The sequence below is a fragment of the Mugil cephalus genome, chromosome 1, assembly GCF_022458985.1.
Source record: "Mugil cephalus isolate CIBA_MC_2020 chromosome 1, CIBA_Mcephalus_1.1, whole genome shotgun sequence".
NCBI lineage: Eukaryota > Metazoa > Chordata > Actinopteri > Mugiliformes > Mugilidae > Mugil > Mugil cephalus.
Genome location: NC_061770.1, coordinates 34,318,007 through 34,341,883, shown reverse-complemented (window position 1 = coordinate 34,341,883; position 23,877 = coordinate 34,318,007). Strand labels below are relative to the sequence as shown.

The following is a 23,877-nucleotide window of genomic DNA, read 5'->3' as shown; positions in this document are numbered from 1 at the left end:
CGCGAACGGTGGTATCCATGGTAACAAGGTAAGACGACGCCAGGCCTCACTAGAGTACGCTGCATTCCGCTGGAGCCGTAGCTACCTGGTTATTTTTTTGTATTTTTTTTTTATCACATTTTCAATCACAGGGAGATTAAAATGTCTCGAAAAGCGCTGAAAGTGGTGGTGGAATTAAAGTTTAGAGCGGTAAGAAATGTTTGACCCTAAACTGCTCTAAATTACGTTGGTTTATTGGTGGTTAAAAAACAAACGTTAGCACCAGCCTGCAGCGCAATTAAGCTCGTTTTAATATTTTCTTACCTCCTGGTTAATATAAGCGTTTTCTGGTGTCTGACTTACTCTGGTTTATGAAACATTAGAGGATACTCTACAATTCGGCATAAACATAATGTCTGTTTATTTAAGATTTAAACGTTAAATTTGCTAAGAGTCTTTTTTTCCTATGCAGCATTTCTGATCCTCTTTGTTGTTGTTGTTGCATCTTTTAGACATTTACTTTTTTGAACTAAACACGACGATTAAAACAACATTAAACAGTAAAATAATGCAGTATAGTGGCCAAATGGGACTTAATAAATATACTTGTGTGCAGGGGTGTTTGAAAACATTCTGGGGGCCCCAGGCAAGAGGCCCCTTAAACCCCCCCCAGAGCATTTAACTTAGCATTTTTACATTAAGCTAGTCCAGGTACATAATGTGCTCGTGGGCCGGGGGCAGTGTGGTCTAAAATGTGTGTAAATTGCAATAATAAACACATAATAAATGAAATAATATTTGCTCCAGGTGTCTTGTCCTGGAGTTCACCTCCCAGCCAAAGACGACGTCTACCTGAGCATGTGCTTCATGGGCCAGTGCCGCCAGTCTGAGTGTCTCCCGGCCGTCTTCCCACTGCTGTTTCACGAGAAGATGACTTTTGAAAAGGCAGGTCTCTGTTCTCATGTTCTGTGAGATGTACCGCACATTAAGCTACAGTCAGCCATGTGTGTGTTGTGGTAGATTTTCAGACGTGCCGTCGACCCCGGAGACATCGCTGTGATGCTGGAGTGTGAGCAAAGCTTGGTTCAGTTGTTCGTAGTTGCACATTCTTCTATAATACAGCTTTTTTTTTTTTTTTTAATGCCCGTCTCTTCTCCACAGATGAGACAGTCAGAGTCGAACTGGTGCAGCTGATTCCTCCAGGTGACGTTATGTACATGTACTTGTACACTTGTGTCCAAATATCTCAGATTTTGATTTGAAGTGTCCATAGAAGGTGTATCCCATTCTAACTATGTACCTGTGCAGTACATCCCATGAAACCCAGTATAGCGTCTTTCATCCATAAATACATGGAGGTGTGTGTGTTTCTGCAGCGGGGGAAACTCTCGCCTGCTTCGAGGAAGACGCTCGAAGCTTCTTATTCCCGGAGCCCAAGCTGGTTCCTTCTTTCTCCGGAGTGGACCGAGAGGTTCTGATGATCCGAGCGTCTCACTTTCCAGTAGGTCCAACCCCGTCCACATGCTCCTGTTAAAAATCTGCACAGCCTCTTCACACAACTACCACTTTATTCTTCTTCTTTTTTTCTTTTTCTCTCTAGGGTATCGCTCCAAGATTGGAGTTTTCCACCACAACCACCATTACCGAGTGTCCGCCTGATGCACAGATCAAGGTTTACCCCAACGAGCCCATGGTAAAGGTTATGTAATGTGATTAAAAAAGAATGTGTGGAGATGAGTAATGAATTGGTACATTCAGTGCATCGTGAATTAGTTATTAGTGGCTCTTATTTTTAATGTATCCATGGATATACATGCATGACCGCATTCACAACACTGTGAAAGACATTTTATATTATATATATATTATATATTATCTGTAAATTTAATGATTTCTTCATAAAAAAAATCCACTTTGCATTTAGATTATTGAAAATATTTAAATTTTCGTGTTTTTTTTGTTTGTTTTTTTCAAAAAAGAAATTGATGTCATCACAAACGCAGACAAATAAAGGTTTAAGAGTCAGAAGTGACTATTTTTAGATACCTTTATATATATAAAAACCTATAGCCCCCCATCAAGGAGTTTCTTGGACTTTAACCAATTAATAGTTCATTCAGACCCTGGTCTCTGGTTTGGAAATGGACTGAGCACCTCCACAGATCCATAGGCCCTAGAAAAACCAATCCTGCAGTAGGAACATTCAGACCAGACTGTATCTTTGCCTCAGCCTGTCACAGCCCCTGCTTTTTATACGTATTTATCTACGTGGCCAGAAAAGGCTTCTCGTGTTCTTACATTTATCTTTGAGTCTCTTGCTCTCCTGCTTCCAGAGGCCGGTAATGAGGAGGAACAGCCGGCGGCCCAGGAGACCCAGGACGGCGTCGCCTCAGAAGAAACGGCCTCAAACCGCCCGGAGGAGGCGAAGCTCCAGGGCGGACAGAGAGGAGACGCACAGTGACCCCAGGTCCCAGTCCCTGTCCCCGCTCAGGTCTGGAAACACCCGGCGTTTGGCCCACGGCCGCCTGGGCTCTGCAGCCGTCTCCCAGCCTGTGAGCAACACAACACATCCTCGCTCCTCAGTATTAACATCAGGTTTCCAGCCTGCAGGGGGCACTAAAGAGCTGTTAGACGCTCTCGGACATCTGCACATACCAGTGACTTCCACACAACTCTTTGGGTAGATTCCCCTACAAACAAGGAGTATAAATATTAAAAAGAAACAGACAAAAATAAGACGACAAACAGTAATATTAATAAGTGTTAGAAGTAGGAGATGATGCTAAGGGTTCACAGAGTTCAGCTCTGTGGCTCTGTGGATTTTTAAATCCCTGCAGCGTCTGAAGATGCAGTATGCAGCAGGGAAATGTACTGTAAGAATATGTTTTGCAGACAAAGCAACGTTAGGAATAATCAAAAATAGTGGATCAGGAGAAGATATATGACGCAGTTTACCGGATGCAGGTGAGTTGATAACCTGGGAAGATAAAGGGCTCTTTTCAGGTTTCCTGAATTCACGACTGTGCTCCAGAAACTCATCTCAATGCGCCATCTTGAAGGATGACAAAATGTCTGAAATTCTTAACGAGGAGAGAGGAGGCCTCCAGACGGTTCTTCAAATTAGGATATTAGGATATTAGAAGTAAATATATAAGTGATGGACCTGTAGGCCAAAACCAACCCAACAGAGGGTCCCACGGCGTGAATTTAAAGTGTGAAAATAACATATAAACTAACCATGTTTCCTAATTTGTCAACTGTTTTAGTCATAACACAACACCTAGAACTAACTACAGCAGATCTGTTCTTAAGAAATTTAAGGTAGTGGGAAATTTTGATAAAGATGAGTGCTTCTTTCCACTAAAACCAAGGGAAACATCTGCAGTTGTCATTATTTCTGGGTTTTTATACTGATCTGAAGCCCCTGTTCTTACCCCCTCTACTCACATCTCAGTGGGAGCGATCCAAGCCCAAAGAGAGGAGTCAGTTATGTACAAACTGAGAATAAACTGGACATTCATTCATTCATCTGGAGTCTATTCCAGCTGTTATTGGGTGACAGGCTGGGTAGACCTTGGACATGTCTCCAGTCTCTCTTTAAGGCTAATCCAGAGAGTCAGACAACCAACGACCAATTTAGATTCTCCACTGACCCTTACGAGCATGTGTTTGGACGGTGGGAAGAACCTGTGAGTCCTGTGAGGCATCACCACTAACCACCAAACCACTGTGCTGTCCTACATTGGACACCAATGGACATTAGCCATCCTGATTGTGTGATACCATTTGTGTCACGTTGAATGGCGAGCCAATCCAATAGCGGTTCCACCAACTTCAGAAACACTTTTCATTGTCATGGTTCCATGAATGGTTTCCTCATGGTAAAATGAACCAGTGTGTTGTGTAACACTTACAGGAATGACATGTACGTCCTGCAGCTGTTTGCTCACCGTGACCTCATTCTTACTGTGTGTAGATGTCGTCTTCGTGGCCCGGAGTCAGTCGCTCTGCAGCGTTTACCAACTCCTCTTCACCTTTGACCAGGTCTTTCTCCACAGGTAAAAAATAAAATCCTCATTGCCAGATTATGTTGATTACACAATTTACAACCACTTAAATGAGCATAACAACTTGTGAAATCATTATATAGTATAGTATCAGTATAAAATAGTATCATTATACAGCTCTGTTGACATGACCCAGTTGACTGTCACGGTGCAAACTTACCTATAATTACTCGTCATACTCTTTTACAGTCAGCAATCAGTCACCAAGCAATTGCAAACATTTATTTATTTTTATTCATTTTACTGTTTTAGTGAGATATTCTCCAACCGCCCGAAGAAAATCGTTATCCACTGGTTTGGTAGGAACTATTTATTCTCTTCTTTTACTTATTGGGGGGGGGAATTGTGGGGGTTTTATTGGATGTGATTTTTTTGTTCAATACAAAACTGATGGCCATGTGTTAGGATACGTTAGCTTAGCATAAAGACTGAAATCAGAAAAACAGCTAGCCTTGCTCTGTCCAAACCTTAAAGGCTCTTTTAGGTTTTAGGTTAGCTGCCGTAACCTACTTACGTAGGCTACGCTGATATGAGCCATTTGTACTTTATACTCCTCAGTCTGGTTCACTCTGCAACAACTCCACCCAAACACAGGCTGGCACTGTGTCTTTTTTTTGCCAGACGGGTTAATTTTTGTTTCTACTTCCTGCTTCACTTTCAACAATGGCGATGGAAACTTTTGCCGAAATTTCACCGAAGACGAGTCATGAGACAAATATTTGAACCTCCTCAGTCAACCTTTCCTCCATGTGTTTCATCTTTACTGATCCAAAATAATCAATGAGAAAGAGAAGAGCAGGAAGCAGCAGGAAATACAAAAGTGGAAACACATTACTACTGAGCAGACCAATCACAGGTTTTGTGGTCCGTTACATTTCTGAGGAGGTGTATGTCAATTTCGGCACGGTCTGCGAGATCGGTTCATGGTTAGACAACACAAGTTTAATTTAGTTTTCACAAGATGTTTGGAAGAGATAGGTCGATAGAATTTTTTTTTATTTATAATTTGTAATTTTCCACGAACAATCACTAACCACTAAAACTGCTAACTTCTATTCCACTTCTTCCTGTTTCCATCCAATCAATTTTAAAACGCAACGTCAACATTCCCCTGCTGAAACATCCCCCTCCAACTCAACTGAAAAACCAACCAGCAGGCTAGCAGTCAGCTACCAGGTAGCAACCAACAAGAAGACACCAGCTAACTAGCCTAGCCAACAGCAGTTGGAAGTATGTGGCACATCATTGGGGTTTTCAAGTGGGCACCTCCCTTCACCGATGTTTTGTCAAGTTAGGCCCACGACACCTCAAGAAGGATTAACAGCGAGTTCTGGTGTCCTGGAGTCACCCCCCTCCACAACCGTGTGACTAGCTTAGCCCTACCGCTAACTACTAAAACCACTCAAGTAGCCTAGGACTAGGAAGCTAAAGTTTTGACAAAACCAAAAACCATCACAGACATTAAGGAGAAAGTTGCATATGCGCTGATAAAGCAGCTGTTTAAAGACGTCTTTCTGTTTCTATCGACAGGCTGTGAGTACACCTGACGACAACTCAAGCTCTTCAGAAACATACGACGGCCATTACGGTCCCGATCCTTCAACGCCATGTTCGTCTTACCGCAAACACGCTGGACGCAGCAGGTCCTTTTGTTTTCATTTTTTTTTTTTTGAGGAGTTAGGCCTCTTTAAAAAATGAAAGGTCACATATATCGAAGTTGGTCTGACTGTTGATTGGATTGTTTGTCCAGCTCTTACGGAGAATGGGAAGAGATCCACGAGCGCGTTCGGGGACTCCTCACGACACCAAAAGCTGTTCGCCGACTCGTCTGCGTAAGTCATAGTTAGACATTAGAACAACCTGTTAAGAATTGGGGCCACTTCTGTTGACCGCTTTGTAATCTCTGCTGGTTTAACCATGGCCAGGTTTATTGCATGTCAACAAACCCCATCTTCACCTTTGACCAGATCTTTCTCCACAGGTGGACATCCTCGTTATCCACCGTTTACAACCACAGAACAACTTGTAAATTTTAGAGATATCATTATAGAGCTCTGTTAACGTGACCCAGTTGGGTGTCACAAGGTGGCAGGTGGACTTATAAATGCTCACCATATTATAACCTGCACTTCTCAAGAAGATTAAAAGGAGCACTATGAAAACTCCTCAGATCTGGATGGGAAATGTCCTGGGTATCTGTGGTACGATTCAATGTGTTACAAGTGGGTGTGTTTTTGAGTAAATCACCTTGAATACCTTCACTCTGTCTCTGGAAAGAACATCCGCTACTTTTAAATAAAACACGCAGTAGACCTTTTGCAATGTTTGCTTTGAGAACATGCCAAAAAAATTGTGAGCGCTGGAGTTCTGGTGTGGAACTTCAGCAATTTTTGTAAAAGCCTGTTTGACCTCTTGGGGTTTCTGCACCAATGCCATTCATCAAACTATTGATAGCAATGATAATACTGTGCAGAAACTGACTCAGAAGTTAAACTTAAACCTAAGCAGGCACGGTGATTTGAAGTTTTTGCCTCTAGCCAGTTTACTGAATTTTAAAATTCTGCAAGAACATTAAATTGGAATCGATTAAGAAAAAAACAATTACTTACCAAATCATATTCAGGTTTTTAGTACCATTAACCAAAAAAGGACCTTTAATTCATCAAAATCATAGCTTACACCCAGACTACTAGTCTAGGCTTCTATGCAAATAAGTGTTTCACCTACTTTGGTCGCTTTTGACGTTTATTTTAAGAGATGTTTTATATTAAATCAGGTCTAATGTCACAGAGGACACACATTGTTGTGTTGTATTTCAGGGGGCCACAGTCTCTGAGGTAGATGAGGTTTTAGCCCGTAGGTCCATCCCTCCAGGTCCACCTTGAGGACTTGGCCAGGACCTAGAGAGGTGAGTTGGACCCACTCTGTTCTGCAGTGAGTTTCTTTGTTAACTTTGAAAAGTTTCACATTGTACATCAACTTTTTGGCTCTTTTTTAGGGAAAGAAACCTTCACATCGCCAATGAAGTCTTCCGTCTTTGCTGATGAGTGTGTGTGTGCGTGTTAATGACTGGAAAATAATGTGTTTCATATTCAAATAAACCCATCAGAGCTGAAACTCAGGCAGCAGCACGAGTTTAACGTCGTACGATTTTATCCCGTTAATTTATCAAGCTGACATTGTCGAGTCCTCAGGCAAATCACCTGAAGGCCGTTAAAAGCAAATTGTCTCCATGGCGATGCAGCTCCGCGTGAACCCGACGCCATATATCTGAGATATAGCTGCCCGCCATGACTGCCAGGCACTAAATACCAGACACTATCGGGAACATTGTGATCTATTGCAGAATGGCTGCTGAGACAGATTTCTATTTCGGTGTAGCGCATACCGGATACGAAGCTAAATGAAACGTCACCGCCTCCTCCCACTGGACAAAAGTGAAGAAATGTTGGCGCTGGAAATTTGGTATCGGGGTCTCGACACCTGAACCGAGAAGCCAATTGCAGCACAAATCATAGTTTCAAGTAGAGCGTATCCGCATCAAGCGTGTTGTGTGGTGTGGGATCAGTGATATGTTTCGGGTCCATATCTCGGACAGTGCTAATCCATCTCCTCTTCGATAAAACCGTCCTGCAGTGCTGCCCAAGAGAAAATTCGGAAATTTTAAGCCCCATCCTTTCCCCCAGTTCACTACATCCACTCAGCGACCTAATACATCATTAATTGTTTAATCTCTATGCAGATGACACAGGTATTTTCTTGCTAGCAACACGATGTGAAGTACTATTTAGTGCTATTGATGGTTCTGAGGGCTCATATACAAGATTCGTTTTGCTCAAGCTCACACGTAAACTTAGGGAGTCTCTGAGGAAGTAGCAACAAGCTGACTGAGACGGGATAGAATGGAAAGTAACTGTTTACTTAGTAGAAAAAGAATTGCCGCTTGAGATCAGTTTTAACCCGACCTTGAATAGAGTTATTTTCCTGCAGGCTGAGGTGGTGGATGACGTGAAGGGAGATCAGGAGACATCATGAGACAGCGGAGCAGGTTGATACAAAGACGAGAGATAATATTGAGGAGGTTAGCCAGGAAAGGGAGGGTGTTTTCTTCCCAAGTTGAGATGTCCGTAGAGCTGAATGGAGGAGCTGATTGGAGGAAGACAGTGGCAATGGGCTGGGACCAGCTCGTCCATCAACGATGGGAGAGTTCAGTCTCAACCACGGCTCCTCCCCGCTGATAGATCTACAAAATCTAAGGTACTGAGTATGTGAGTATGAGCAAAGAGGAATCCTTGTACGAGTATTATTTTCGATGCTTTTAATCAACGCCTTGTGAGAAATAGAAATAGATCCTAGTTTGAACAAACAAACACACTGACGCCTGTTTTTATACAGGCTATACATATACAGGTTTTACATATCAGTATGTAGCACGAGCTGTCTGTTCACAGTGTATGTATTCAGGCCAAGAATATAGAGTCCATATGTTGCAAAGCATTACTATCCACTGGGTTTTTAATAATGACGCCATCACAGATTAGTCACATAATCACATAACAGAAAACAAACAAAAGCCATGCAACCCCTACCAAGTCTAAAGCTAAAAGCTAACTGGACATGTTGAGTTTTCTTGAAGATGATCCACTCCTCCTCTAACTGCTTCTTGTTCTTCTTTGGTGCCCACTTGGAACTCACGACCAAGGTCCGTTAACAATGTCCAATTATCCCTCTACTAAAATATGTAGGTTTCGTGTTAATGTGTATTTAAAGAAATTTAAGTTTCCGTTGAAGACCGATGATCTAGAGGATTTGTTAAGTTTAACCTGGGTGGGGTCTTTGACTCCTGCAGTGAATAGTCAAGTCACAAAATAAAAATGAAAAAGGAGAGAGAGCGATACAAAGAATGAGCAACTTTCTTTTATTTGCTTGCTTACACATAATAATGTAGTACATGTTGGTTCACATACTGTAGGTACTTGAGTACAGAGCAGGGTCAGCCGGCGCCGGTATAGTGTGCTTTTGAAATGTGGAATACAACCTGATTTGGGAGGGGTTTATCGTCATGTTGTTTCTGATTTATATAGAAATAATAATAATAATAGTAAAACTGGCTTCTTATTTCACCTATGGCCCAAGTATGGCAGTGTAGGCGATCGCTTATGAATGGACTCTCAAGTTTTAACTGAACCAGATGTACGTTAAAATGCATATGTAGTGATGTGAACTCTGTAAACACTCTGGAACATTTTGATTACTGTGACATAGGCACTGACCCTAATTATACGAAAGGAATGAACATAAAGTGGCATTTGCAGTTTGTAGTTTTTTAGTACTGACACTAGTAGCCGGTGGTTTGGGAGCATACATGATCAGAACCAAACGCAAGTAAACCTGTATGAGGTGTAACCGTCACTGTCTAACTAGGGAGGAATACCCATGTTTGAATGGAATGCATTGTACAGAGAGGTTGTGCTGTAAAATAGCCTGGCAAACGACCAAGCAGGCTCAGCCATGAGCTGGGTTTCCATCCAAACGTCGCACAACTCAACGGCCATGATGTGAAAATAACAGTGCTTTGTTTCAGTGAATTGGGATTTATTTAATAATCTCTCCAGTGGCTATTTAATTAAAATCACATGTTGTTGTTTTTTTTTAAATATACAGTAGATCTGCAGGACCTCTAGTTGTAAACTACGTCCATTAGCATGTGGTGGCTAAGGTTAGCTGCGAGCATAAACAGTAACAGTTCAGCCAGGGAGCATTAACATACTGCAAGTGCAGGCATTTATGGCAATTACATCCAAGCAAGTATTTCAATAACAAAATGACTACATCCAAAAATCCAGTGACTACATTAAGAATACTTGATCTTTCCTCCATTAATGCCAAACGTGTTCCTAAGAGCAGCAACACGTTATTACTTTCATTGTCAAATGACCTGCATCATCATTTTAATCTGTTTAACTGTTATAACAACTAAAATATTTGCCCATATTGTCAAACCAACAGGTTATAGCTAAGCAATCCTAACTTTTTTATATTGTGATATATGACTTAAATCCTTTAGCCCATTCCAAAAACAAAATTTTTGTGTCCCTTCCTTCAATCTTTTTTTGGAATTTCTATTCTATTTCTTGCTGCCAGTCACACACCAGCTTCAGCTCCGATTCCATTTGTGGATAACAATCGCACCTGTTGCCACAATTGCCAGCGCTCACTTTAGGCTAGTGAGAAGCTAAGTAGGCATCTAGGCTTCAAGTATACAAAAGAAAAAGAAGCACAGAAGAAATACAAAAAGAATTTACTTTGGCGTCTTGCTGGTTAGTTTTTGCAATGGTTTGATAATTGGTTGCGTTCCCATGCTGAGCGTTTGTAAATACATGCATGTGTTCCTTTTTTTTTTTTAATTTTTTTTTTTATCTCCTGTCTTGCTGAGTGGTAGCCCGGAATACTTGTAATACTTCTGCACACAATTGGATAGTCCTGCAACCAATATATAGCATAATCAGTTCCCAACAGCGACCCCAGGTTAACTTTCTGTTGCATAAAAATGAACAGTCGGGAGAAGTTGGGTTGGTTTCGAGGCTAGCCTAAGCCTACGCTGATCAACTTCATTTCAAAGTCAGTGTCTAGTCATTATGACTACGATTGGTAATGTCGACAAAAGATACAGCTTAGACAGTCCATGTCAAGTTAAATACTGCACAAAGGGCAAGTCAGGGAATAGTTTGTTTTAATTTAGCTTTTTAAATAAATTATATGTTTCACAAAACAGTCGGTTAAACGGCGGCGTGGTACAGGTTTATAGTCTTAATTTTAAGCTTAAATGCCAAAAAGCTGCCTCTAACTACAAAAGCACATCGATCTAAGCTGAGTGCGATCAAATTAATTCCAAATCTGACAACTGAGCTGGGTCTGAGACTTTTTTGTTTTTTTGCTTTCTTTTCTTCATGCTAAGCTAACAGCTACGTGGCCGTAGCTCTGAATGTAATGTACAAAAATGAGAAGCATCTATTTTCTTGTCATAAACTTATATCTTTGCACCAAAAAGGTATTTCCCAATTAGTCAAACCATTCCTTTAAAAAACTGACCAACAGTTTTTTTGTTTTTCTAACCGGCACAATGAACGCTGAGCTGACAATGGATTAAGAGCATTTGAACATGGTCTTGGACCAGAGTGAAAGTATGCTAATAAAACTGTAATAAGGAAATTCCAAAGACATGGCTGATTATAAACACATAAAACAGCTGACAGTTAAAATGGCCTTGGTACAGTAGGTACATTTTGGGATATATATATGTATATTATACTGTTAGTTTCCTCCACACTGTGCAATCACAGACACATCATATAATTATTGTATTTCTGCGATGCATTAATAAATGCCAGTGATTTGGTTCTAAAAATGTCCTCAGATTTCACAGTGTTCATTGACTTAATAAACATACATATTAGTATCCAGTCTCTGCGTAGTCCCCATCGAAAATGAGTCTGCAGCCAAAGATCTTGACGTTTCTTTAACATATTGCTTCATGCAACTTGCCGAAAAAAAAACAACAACAACAAAAAAAAAAACTCTTCATATGTTTGGCACAGTTTAAATATACAGATAGATATACAAGCAGTGCATTATGGGACGCAGACATTCAACAAAGGCTACCCAAAAAGGACATTTTTTTGAGCGTCGTCTAGTTAAACTGATTTGCAGAATATGCACACTCGCTTCAGATACACCCAAAATGAGCATCCTCATGCACACAGGCGCACACACACACACATACAAGCACACAGCTCTTGTTTTGAGTGAACACACTCTTATTCGATAGGTAACCACTATAGGTAAACTTGGCACAATTTGAGTGTAACAAGGAAGCACTTTAATCTAGTGGTGTTGTAAATGTCCAACGTGAAGGGTGATCATCTCGGATAAGCTTTATTGGGGCTGCTTCTGTGGCTGATGTCTGAGCTTGGATGGGGCTGGTTGGATAGTTTTTTATTCTCTCTCTCACTGTGGTGCTGATACGCACACACAATGAAAGGTTTTTCCGACTTTACATCCATAGCAGTGTGGCACTTTCTCTCCTCCTCTGAGCCAGCCAGAGGCTAAAACTGGGAGGTTTCCGTGAAGGAGATGGCGTCGGTCTTGTCGACGGTGAAGCCCCCGTTGACGTACGATTTCTTCTCGCACTCTTCGTCGTCCAGCGTGGCCTCCAGGGCGAAAGGGTTGGCGACATCCACGTCGGAGGTCAGGTCCATTCTCTCCAGCTCCCTCTTGGACAGCTTCTGAACGATGCCGGCGCCGTAAGCATCGCCGAGGACGTTGATCATAGTGCGGAAGCGATCCCTGAAACCCAACATTCGTAGTAAATGTAAATGATTTCCTCTCATGCAAGTAGCACATTTTCACAAATGCAGAGAGTGGCAAACTCACAGCAGCCAATCTACAGCGACTATCAGAGTGACATCACTTGCCGGCAACCCAACAGCTGTTAAGACTATCACCATGGTGACAAGTCCAGCGTTTGGGACTCCGGCTGCTCCGATACTGGCAACTGTAGCTGTTATACTGAAAGAAAAGGACACAATGACACAAATGCCGCATTCTTCTTGGCATGCAATCACAATATCTCGTAAGGTGTGGTCACGTACGATGATGCGTGCAGTCTGAGCCGCAGACAAGTTTCAGTAAAGTTTTATAGCGTCCGGAAGCAATTAAGTACCTGATAGTGACAATCTGGCCCACGTCCAGAGCATAGTCATTAAGCTGCGCGATGAAGATGGCGGCCACCGCCTCGTACAGCGCCGTGCCGTCCATGTTGATGGTGGCACCCACCGGGAGGACGAAGCGGGTGATCCTCTTGTCGATGCGATTGTTCTCCTCGGCACATCGGAAGGTGACGGGCAGGGTGGCAGAGCTGGATGACATAAGGGCACTAGTTGCTAAACTCAGTAATAGCAGTCTGTTTTTTAGTGGTTTTGGCTGAAAAGTACTTTGTTCTGTGCCTGGGTATTACCTTGTGGTAATATTACCTTTTAGAAATTCTGTTCTGATGCATGGTCTGCATCTACCTGCATATGTTACAGTTTCTGCCTCTTTTGTGTGTAATTGTTCAATCGGAATAAACTTTATCGCCAAGTATGTTTGTACATACAATGAATTTGCCTTGGGCACCAAAACACCGTAGCTACCATCGTCTCCGCCATCTTGAATGTAAATATGTGTTCATTAATACACAGGATAAGATGTTACATTCCCTTGTGCCAAGATCCAAGGTAAAACACATTTAGAAGCCCAGTCCAACTGAAACTGACCAGCAGGCTAGCAGTCAGCTATAAACTAGCAATCAACAAGAAGGCACCAGCTAACTAGCCTAGCCAGCAGCAGTAGGCAGCATGCGGCACATCATTGGGGCTTTCAAGTGGGCACCTCCCTTCACCATTTCGTGAAGTTAGACCCACGACACCTCAAAAAGGCTGAACAGTGAGTCACCCCATTAGCTTAGCCCTTTTTACTGTTGATGGTAATTTGACTTTACAGACTCTATGAGGTTACTGACCTGGAGGAGATCATGAGTGCCGTTACCAGGGCCTGAGCCATTCCCAGCGTGAATGTGTACGGGTTCTTCCTCACAATTATGAAGTAGATCAGTGGCAGACAGATGGTGGAGTGGATAGCTAGACTGAAAAAAAAAAAAAAAAAAAACAGGCATACAGTTTCTGTAGAACATTTATTTGCAGGGAAGTACTTTACTTTAATAAGTTTAACTCTAATCCCAAAGATATACATATACATAGGGTGAGATGATGGATAACCCATTAGCTAACTTAAACTTTTAAAACAGAATGTGCAAACTCACTTTGGATTACTGTAATTACTTAATGATTTATGCTTTTGGAAAAAATCCAACGGTTTCTGAAAGCTGAGACGTTGTGCTTTACAGTCAATAAGAGGGCGTTATGATAATTTCACTAACCCTAACCCTAATTCCACTTGCACCTCTCCTGGAAGGTTACTACACACTAATAACTTGCAGTAAATTGTATTTATATTTTTTAAAATGGGCAAAAGCACTTACTCACAGGACATTTTCTGACCCTTTCATGGTCAAAAGAAGGAAAAAAAGGCTTGAAACGTTAAAGGATTAATATGGTCAGTGCTTGAACATTTGACTTTTGAACCTAAGTTACAGTATAATCAAGCGCCATTAACACATACCATTTTCTATTTCATTATGGGGCGTGTTTCAGTCAAAACAGAGAAACAAAAACACTTCTTACTACATCAATGTTACTCTTCCGTCCCATCATCACAAATAAATCTAATTATATATGATATAAAATGGGCCTTACTCAGTCCTTTTCATGGCAAATTACACTTTAAATTAAAATCGCAGGTGTATTATAGCATGAATAATACCAGCTTCACAGGAATGTCTACTGTAGGACTGTATTCCAATTTTGAGGTGGTATTAATCTTAACTTGCCAGAACGCTGTTTTTAAACCAGGCACATCAGCAGAGAATTGTGTTAACCTTGACGTTGGTATTGTGCATCAGGAGCATTGCCAGAAAGTGTGAACACTGTGTGAAAAAAGCCTGATGTCATTAGAGGAACCGCTCAGAACCTTGGACTCACCCTCTGACCTAACAGGAGGGGATTTACAGTACAGTCTTTAATGGTGTCACTTAGATTTAGAGGCATGAGCGAAGCTTTCATTACTGCATCTGCAGGTTGAGCAGTTTTAAATGTCCTTGGCCCTTATCAGTGCCCATACACAGCTCGGCTTTAACTGTATCACTGGAGGGAGGAATCGGCCCAAATGTCAACCATAAATTCCCGTGTCTGGTGTGGGCGGATACAAAGTAATGGGGCGGCTTACCCACTCAGCACCGTCACCATATAAAGACCCATCTTCTTGAAGATCTCCCAGTCTTCCACCTCAATGATTTTTGCAGCAATGAGGAACAGGATCCCCACTGGCATGTAGCTGGGAAAAACGTAAAGTTTGAGTTGGACGACAGCTGAAATAATAGGGTGATCAGCGACTGAACCATTTTATAGTCAAAATGTGAATAGATTTGTGGATATTCTTCGTTTTATAAAATAAGTAACTGGATTTTTGAGCTTGAAGCTTGTTGCAAATAGTCAGTTTGACCATTCTTTGTATAGTGTATGCATGTTGGATTAAGAGTAGATACAGGGATACAACAAGTACAAGAAAGCCTTTCCTGTCAGTTCATATGCAAGTTTGTTGTGTTTCAGAAAGGACATAGGGATAAACAGATCTCAAACAAATGGTAAAGGCTAGGATCTAGTCCCATGCTGGAGTGTGGGAGTGTGTTCATCATTCCATCGTGCATGTTTCACTTTGCCCATGGCTGCAAACATACCACATAATTATCTGGACCAGTCTCATAGTTGCTTCATTAAGGGCGTCAAAGAACTCCAGGAGGATGCGGCCCTTCTCTCCCATTTTCCCGATGACGAGGCCAAAGGCAACACAGAACACGATAAGCCCCAGTACGTTGACTCCGCTCGAATATGAGCCGATGATTTTATAGTCCTTGGTGATGTTCTGCCAGGAGACAAAAACAAAGAGTCGATTCATCCGGCGAACCAAGACCAGGCCAGGAAGTCGCTTTCACGACCGCATTAGCGGACTCTAAAAGACCCATTGATGAGCTGTGCAAACGTTATCTATGGGATTACAAGCTCGCTGACCCGTGGCTACTTAAGGTTTGTTACTGGGTCTGCCGTTGCATTTAGATCGGATGCAGGTTGCCAGGTGCAGAAACATGAAACTAATGTGGAGCAGATGAAGCCACAAGGACGCCCTGTTGTCATGTAAAGATGAAAACCCCACCTGGAGGTTTCTGACAGAGCACACTGGTGGTCTCTGTTGCAAGTTTAAAGCAACTTTACAAGTTTTTTAAAAAAAAAAGACATCGATAGCGTTAAGGTACAAAATAATGTGTGCACCTACCTCCACTGCTGCCATGATGGTAGTGGAGAGAGGTGGGATTGTTGTGGTGGTGTTAGTGTTGACTACAACCTTCGGAGGCTCCAGCTCTTTGCGCTTGGTCTTGTACTAGAGTGAAATCGCACAACTTCAGAATTGCACACGCTGCGTACATGAAAATGTGCAGGAAGTGAATACGTAAAGTCTCTCACCTGCTGAAAACAAGCTTGCACCAGGTTTTCCGGAAACATGTTTCTGTTGATGAGAAAGACAATACAGGGGGTGAATGGGAGATGACTGAGGTGCACCATAGTCCTGTGATGACAACTAAACCAACCGCTGTAAATCAAATTCAAGTGGTCACTATCTTTTAGTTTGGCAATTTGTAGTTGACTTCCGTTTCTTGTTGTTGTTCCATGCAGGCTCTTTTAATTCATCTCCCCAATATTCATGTTCCTGATATTCATCTGGCGAGAGGTTCACCTGATCAGGTCCAGGAGCGTGTCCACCGTGGTAACGTTGGGCGTGGTCCCAGCTCTGTCAATGTGTTCTGCCGTCTGAGACACTCCGGGTTTGATAGCCATGACCAAAATAATTCCTGCAGAGAATGACAACCCTTCAATCACCAACCCCCTTTTTTTTGCGCACATCTTTTGACTGACTTACGAATGTTAAAGCAGCTAAAATAAACAACAGGATGTTAGTACCAACTCACCAAGGATGACGGCAATGATGGTTGTTGAGAAGTAATAAACAACGGCTCGCAGACCGATCTTTCCCGACACCTCAGAGTCCAGGGCTGCAACGCCTGTTGACAAAAAGCACAAAGACTGTATATACTGTATGTGTTGTATATCTGTATCTGAAACGTTTGTTTCTATCGTGCATCATAAGACAAGGCTGCAGATTTGACTCCCCACAAAGTTTTTGAGGCAGAAACCTGATATGGAGTTGCTCAGTTGGGAACTGCGTACTCACTACTGAGCGTGGACTATCAGCTATGTTTGGGTACTCGACTTGTAACCATCGATATGCCAAATAGTGCCCTAAAATGGTGCAACATCTGGAGGTTCCCGGGATTAAGGGCAACGAGATGTAACACACGAACCCACACTTATTTTGTGGCGGGAAGTTGGTCTGGAGTTGCTCAGTTGGGAACTGATTACGCTCCAACAATCAAATCGTTTGGAATCGGCTTGGACCAAAGAGTAAGAGTGATGTAGTCATACATGTCATCTGACGGCAGTGAAGCTGAATTAGTTTACAACAAAATTACTCCAATTGGCGGTAGGACTATCTAGTTGCGTGTCTCTTTTGTCAGCTGAAACACGCCTCGTAATGAAATCCAATTGGCGAGTTGTTAGACTCACATGAGTGTGACTTTCCTAGAATAGGAAAGGTCTTGATTTTACAGCTTTGGTTCATTGCTTGGTTTACAGGAAGGGTAATTTAAGGTTTTTAAGGCTGCAGTAGAAAAAATTTTATTTCTGGCACAACTTCACTTATCACCAAGGTGCAACGATTGACTGCAGTGAATGAAGGCTCAGGGTTTGAACCAGCTGGCTGGCTGCGGCCTTTCTGTTTCCATGTTCTCCCTGTGATAGACCGGAGTACCTGCTTCTCATCCAGTGAGGCCTGGGATTGGTTTTGTACTACTGTCAACAATCTAAACCTGGTACCTAATATTATATTAATTACAGTTGCCACGAGCCAAAAGTAATTGTAGACAGATGGGGAAAATCTCGAGGGAAATGCAGGTGGGAAAAACAAATCGTAGTAGTTTCCAACAGCCAGCTCAGGAGCTATTATCATGGACAAACAACGGAAAAAAAAATGCCAGATGGAAACGTTGTCTATAATAATAAAAAAAAACTAATAAGGATTTATGAATTCTGCTCAGTTGGTTTTACTGAGGGTAAATCACCGTTTTACAGAAGCTGTGAAATGTTCCATGTTACCGTTCTTGATTTTGTACTGATGAGCCGATAGACTTGGCCACTTCCTCATCTTGTTCCATTTCAGCAGGGAGCGGTGCAGTATCATTTATCTTGATCTTACCTGACAGTAGAGTTAAACTTTGCATAGTCTGGCATTGCATCTCTTTAGAGGAGGACATTTGTTTTATCTTTATTTTGTTTTGACGTACACTGGTGATGCTTAACCTGTGTTATGGTTAGTTTTAAGGTTAGGGGGTAAGGGTACAGTGTTGTTATGATAGACTGTATAGAGACTGTCCATACTCATTCCTGTTTTTGTTTAATTAACACTACACTGTGTTCTACCTGCACCAGTTAGAAAGACATGTTGGATTGTACATTGTTCTTATATTTTTTTTCCTATCTCTCACAGTCCCATGGGATAGCTTTATGGAGCGGTTGGCGTGGCAACTGTTGCCATAACTAACTAAAACAGAACTTGACATGAACATGAACATGAATCAACATTACATTAACTACCTAAAACATCCAAAATCATCTTTGAAAAAAAGTATGCGTATTTTAGTGTTTCAGTTTGGCCCAAGTCCCATCGACTAACATGGAGGAGGTGGAGTTTATGACCTATACTGAAGCCTCCAGCCACCAGGGGGGGCTCTACTTGTTTTGGCTTCACTTTTGGAAACACTGCAGATAAGGAAACCAAAACTCCACGAGCAGTCTAGTTTTTGAAAATTACACAATAATCGAAACTGCCAGGGAATGATAAGTCACAAGCGAGGACCACTCCCAAAGAGACGAGTCAGATAAGGAATGGTTGAAATGCTGTAATGAGGACAGCCTTGATGATCGGTGTGTCTGCAGAGAGCAGCTACCATATGGCCACTGTTTACTGACATAACCAGCTCTGTTCTGCATAAAAAGATGTGCTGTATACCCCGGGGGAATGCTCGTCAATGTAAATGGTACACTTTTAAAACGTATCAGCAGTATTTGTAGTGATATTTGACCAGTGGTGCAAATCCATGAACATTTTGTTGATTTTACTGACTGAATGGTGCAGACCCAAATGTCACAAGGCACGATGAGGCACAAGGAAGCATCACGGTCTTTTGTACATTTACCTGTTATCATGCTCGAAATGATGAGAGGAAGGATGACCAGCTTCAGCATCCGCATCAGGATCTCCCCCGGGAAGCCGAAGTACTGCTTGTGGAGGTTGGAGAGGGACGCGTACTCTCGGACCACGACCCCCAAACTGATCCCTGAAACACGAGGAGAAAGAGTTTAGCATGAGGCGAAATTTAAATTGCTCTAATATCGCCAAAACGAATTCAGAGTTCGAGCTGCGGGTGAAAACATTCGCTCTCATATCAAGTCGGTGCCGTTAGGTCATGTGGAATTCATGAGGCACGGTTAATACTTCACACCGCGCTTTCTTTATCGTCCGGCCGTAAACGCCACATATGTGCACTCAGCGATTTTCCGTGGTGCACTCTTCCAAATGTGTTATCACAAAATAACAGACCTGGGAAATAAAACTGGAGCCGAATAACCTGTGTGGACACCTGGGACTTATCGTGTTTCTCACTCAGACTCACTCAGTCTTTCAGGGTTTAGCCGGTTGAAAATGACGAGCTAATCTGAACCCCTGCGTAACCAGTGCCTGCCAGTAACGTTGGTGCCATCTCCAAATGTTTTGCTGATTAACATTTGGATCATACTTGTCATCACCTTTACCCATTAACTCACACACCAACTCCCAGCAGACGAGAAGCACCTTGAACGAATTACGAGAAAATCAGTTACACGGAATGAGAGCCAAAAGAAACAACAAGCAACGGTTGTAACTTCTCTCTGCGTTTTTATGTCTCTTCGTTAAAATGTTGCTTCTCTTTGCAGTTTTTACTTCTGTTTGTGGCCCTTTTTTATATCTCGTATTGCATCTCTGTTGACGTTTCCACTCTCTTTGTCGACTATGTAGTTCTAACTTTGCTAATACGAACTCATAAGTGGAGTAACTACAGGGTCAAAGGGTCTTACCTCCCCAGGACATACACTACCAGTCAAGGCTAAATGGTAAATGGTCTTCTGTTTATATAGCACCTTTCTACCTGCACTCATGTAACTTTACAGTTAACAGTGGCTATTCGTGTTTACACATTAACACAATAAACCAATTCCAAGAAATGACAGCCCAGGTCTTTTAAACTCAAGAAATTATTAAATTATTTATAAAGATGGACAATGCTTTATCGTCAACCGTCAAACCGTAAAAGCTTCCACACCCTTCCATTCATAGCACTAATCCTGACAATACACTTGAAACATGTGAGTAATATAAAAGACAATTAGCGTTTATACCAGACTATAAACATGCTAGCCCTGCCTAGACTGGAGACCTTTCCAGCTCTTGCCCAATGACAGCTGGGATGGGCTCCAGCAACCCCTGCAACACCCCAGAGGACAGGCAGTTAAAGAAAATGAAAAGATGAATTAATGTAAACTTGTTTATTTTTGCTGTGGATTGACTTTTTGAAGCCAAGCCTCTAGTGCTCATTCTTGGAACTGCAGTTTTTTGGTACTTTAGGTGCGAGCTAAAGGGTTATTTAAAAGTAATCAGTGATTAGCAAAAACAAATCATTGGCCTAGTAGCATGATTGATTAATTCATATTTTAATCATACTTGAACGTTTTTGGAAATCACGAAAAAACATTTTTATCGAGCATTGTTGGTATTTTTGTTGATATTGGAAGAATGACTTGCTATTAGGCTAATGAAATGCTTTGAGCTTGGTTAGCTGAAAGGTTAGCTAAAACTATAGTTTGGTAAAATAATGAATTAAAAAGCTACATTTAACAAGAACTAATCTTAATGGATTGCATTTTTATCCAGATAAATTTAATACATTATTAAGTTGTGTAAAGTTTAGCATTTTGTTTTTTAACTAAAATAAACAGTTCAAATAATAGCTAGCTAAAGGGTTTGTCAAAAGTAGTGAGTGGTTAGCAAAATAAATGCTAAAATGACTAGCCAAAGGCAGTTAGCTAGACTACTGGTTCGCTAGCCAAACTTAATAACGAGTTAAAGAGCAAAATGGTAAACTAAAATTGAATTGAAAATAAAATTAGTAATCAATATTACATTACAGTTACATCCTACGCTCATCTTACATTTTAAATCACAGATAATCAATCTGAAGCTGCACCTCTCTTTGCTAGCGTAGCCACTGCTAATGCAGCGTATACATACGCTCATTGGTCATTTAAAACCTCAGTAACTGTATGACTGCGGACATCGTAAAGAATCACACTGTCGTTTTACAACATCAACATCCTCTCTACAATGTGACGATAATTTTAAAAACAGTGACCAAGAACAAAAAAGTCCCAACATGTATTTCGAGGGAGGTGTGTTGAGTGTGAGGCAATCGAGGTAAACAAAGGACAGACTTGCATGACGAGACGAGACGCTCTGTACCAGGAAGTAATCCATTAACAAATATGTAATATTCTCTAGAGTCAATGGAGAATTTCTTAAAAAAACAAACACCTCAAAGATTTACAAAGGCGATTATTTCAGATTTGCAGAGCTCCATTTTCCACATATTGTATATTGTAGATTGTCTGCCCATGAACTGGAATTCACACCCCAGAAAAAAGGTCATCACATGTTTAGCTTCTTTTGCCACCACAGTAAACCGGTTATAGCTGCTTATATCTTATATGGCAACTTTAAATTGTGACAATTTGCCAGAAATATGAAAAAATACCACAAGACTCATGGTGGTCTTATTAGATTCTGAACTCATCCTCTAAACAGGAATAAGACGAAGAATAATAACGGGAAGATCCATTATTATATTCCATGCTGCGCAGACATAAAGCTCACAGTATATCATCCAAAATAATTAGATTTTTGGTGAATTTGAGGACATAGAGACAGAAAAAATGTAATTTGGTCCCTACTGACATCCTCTGCAAATAATATAATTTTAAAACTGAAAAAGGACACATTAGTGGAAAGGTATGTATAAAATATTCAAATGAGCCAAAACCTGTTGACTCCAGCTCTGCACCGAAACACGCAGACCTGAGCCCGACATCCATCGTCTCGTCTCACTCTCTGAACAACATATATGAAATCGGGGGTTGATGTTCAGAGATCTGATATTCATCCTAAGTCATGAATCAAAACTCAAGAGCCAGGCAGAAGTTAAGCTGTTGTTGCATGCGCCACGTCAAAAAACCCCGACATCATCCGTCAGCTTCTGCCTTTGAAATATGCTTGAGATCACGCTGACCAGATATTTCTTGTTAATGCAAAATCCTGAGCCTTAAACCTGGAAGTTAAACTTTAACGCGTTAGCGAGACAGGAATCCGACAATGTTTTATCAGCTTCCTTACACATGCTCTGTCGCAAAATAGAAAGAAAGATAAGATAAGAGTGGTTTTATTTACACACACACATATATATATATATATATTTATTTATATGCTGTGCACTGCAGCCACACACAGACCAACATCAGCTGTCACTTCAGTCTGGTCACGTTTGACTGAGACACCTCCAGACGCAGGACGACAGAGGCTGTGTCTCTTGATTCTCACACTCTGACACCAAATGAATCAAGTCCACATTCGTCTTAACACACATTTGACACATAACGTATGAGCTGATGAGCCAAGAGAGCTCGTGATGACGACCCATTTATTCAACACTGACAGCAGCAGAAACCCAAGGGTGACTGGGTAAAAAAATATATATATATATTTAAAGAAATAAATAAAAGATGAATATTTACAGCAGTGAAGGGCTAAAATGGCATCAGTGAAGGCGGCTGCGTGCATACATGCATGCACACGCCGGCAGACATTAAGGAGCTTGCACGTACCGAGCAGCACCGACACAATCGTGGCAATCAGGAGCCAGTTCCTCCTCAGCAAGCCTTTGAAATGCACGCCTCGTCGCTCTTTGTTGCCCATCATGTCCATGGCTGTTGCTGCTGCTGCTGCTGCTGGAAAAACAAAAAATTTATAAAAAAAAAAAAAAAAAGGGAGGGGGAAGAGGAATAACAATGGCTCCTGCTCGGACACAAAAGCGGGTGTCCTGCGGTCTGGATTTCAGAGACAGCGTTGCTACAGAGAAGGATGCAGCCGTCAGACACTGCTGATGGCAACCGTCGGTGTGAGGGAGGGAGGGAGTGTGTGTGTGTGTGTGTTTCAGTGTGTGTGTGTGTGATAGTGGGGAGAATTGAGAAGGGGAGGGTGAGACTTTGCTTCCTCCTCCTTCCACCTCCCTCCCTCCCCCACCCCACATGTAGCCTACAAGGTGGTTCTGACATTTTCACCTTTTTCAAGCCTGACTCCAGCTGGTGTGTCACAAACATATGGAACAGGAAATGCATGGATGTGTAATAATTAAAGATGCCCAGTTAGCACTTGTTCCAACGGGGGGATTCATTTATTTATTTATTTATGTATTTATTCATTCGCAGTTTCCTAACGATGTGTGCAGAGACTAGCGCCACTGATTTGAAAATAAAAGTCTAAATATTCAGCTGTAGAGATAAGTACATTATTTAAATAGTTATTACGAATTAACAAATGCACTGTATATTATACGGACTACATGCTACATGGTTAGCTAAAATAAACTAAATTGAAGGCTAAGGTTAGCTACAATTAAAATAGTTCGGTAAAGTAGTGGCTTAAATAGCTACATCTAATAAATTGTCATTTTAACGGCTTAAATTGGTGCTATTTTCCTATTTTGAGCTAAAGTTAATACTTGAAATAACGGCGAGCTAAAGGGTTATTTAAAAGTAATCAGTACTTATCAAAATCCAAATCGTTAGCCTAATAGCGTAGTTGCGAGAAGAAAATACACAATTTTTATCTAGCATAATTTTATTGATACTGAAACAATGACTTA

General features: G+C 41.5%; 2 protein-coding genes across 2 annotated transcripts; one reads left to right on the top strand and one right to left on the bottom strand.

Annotated features, from left to right (window-relative positions):
- Window positions 1-27: 27 nt before the first annotated feature.
- Window positions 28-7,173, top strand: spata6l (spermatogenesis associated 6-like). The gene is made up of 11 exons (XM_047607375.1): window positions 28-189; window positions 787-1,182; window positions 1,356-1,480; window positions 1,580-1,672; window positions 2,313-2,531; window positions 3,956-4,037; window positions 4,299-4,345; window positions 5,577-5,689; window positions 5,797-5,878; window positions 6,866-6,954; window positions 7,045-7,173. Exons 3-10 carry the CDS (start codon window positions 1,457-1,459, stop codon window positions 6,929-6,931), a joined length of 726 nt encoding a protein of 241 aa, XP_047463331.1. The 5' UTR covers window positions 28-189; window positions 787-1,182; window positions 1,356-1,456; the 3' UTR covers window positions 6,932-6,954; window positions 7,045-7,173.
- A 1,770-nt stretch (window positions 7,174-8,943) lies between these two features.
- On the bottom strand, window positions 8,944-23,182 carry slc1a1 (solute carrier family 1 member 1). Its single transcript, XM_047607330.1, has 12 exons — window positions 22,838-23,182; window positions 19,066-19,206; window positions 16,723-16,815; window positions 16,491-16,605; window positions 16,220-16,262; window positions 16,032-16,136; window positions 15,439-15,623; window positions 14,928-15,035; window positions 13,606-13,728; window positions 12,769-12,963; window positions 12,480-12,614; window positions 8,944-12,392 (listed from the first exon to the last, which is right to left on the bottom strand). The coding sequence occupies exons 1-12, from the start codon at window positions 22,935-22,937 to the stop codon at window positions 12,152-12,154; spliced, it is 1,584 nt and encodes a 527-aa protein (XP_047463286.1). The 5' UTR covers window positions 22,938-23,182; the 3' UTR covers window positions 8,944-12,151.
- Between the last annotated feature and the right edge of the window lie 695 nt (window positions 23,183-23,877).

Bases quoted from the DNA above. Each gene is read 5' to 3' on its own strand.
- spata6l (XM_047607375.1), top strand. From the start codon at position 1,457: ATGATCCGAGCGTCTCACTTTCCA. The intron at 1,673-2,312 runs GTAAAGGTTATG...TCCTGCTTCCAG, and splicing joins TTTACCCCAACGAGCCCATG to AGGCCGGTAATGAGGAGGAA. The intron at 2,532-3,955 runs GTGAGCAACACA...TACTGTGTGTAG, and splicing joins CTGCAGCCGTCTCCCAGCCT to ATGTCGTCTTCGTGGCCCGG.
- slc1a1 (XM_047607330.1), bottom strand. From the start codon at position 22,937: ATGGACATGATGGGCAACAAAGAGCGACGAGGCGTGCATTTCAAAGGC. The intron at 16,263-16,490 runs GTGAACCTCTCG...TCTCATCAACAG, and splicing joins ACGCTCCTGGACCTGATCAG to AAACATGTTTCCGGAAAACC. The intron at 15,036-15,438 runs GTATGTTTGCAG...CGTTTTTCCCAG, and splicing joins CTGGTCCAGATAATTATGTG to CTACATGCCAGTGGGGATCC.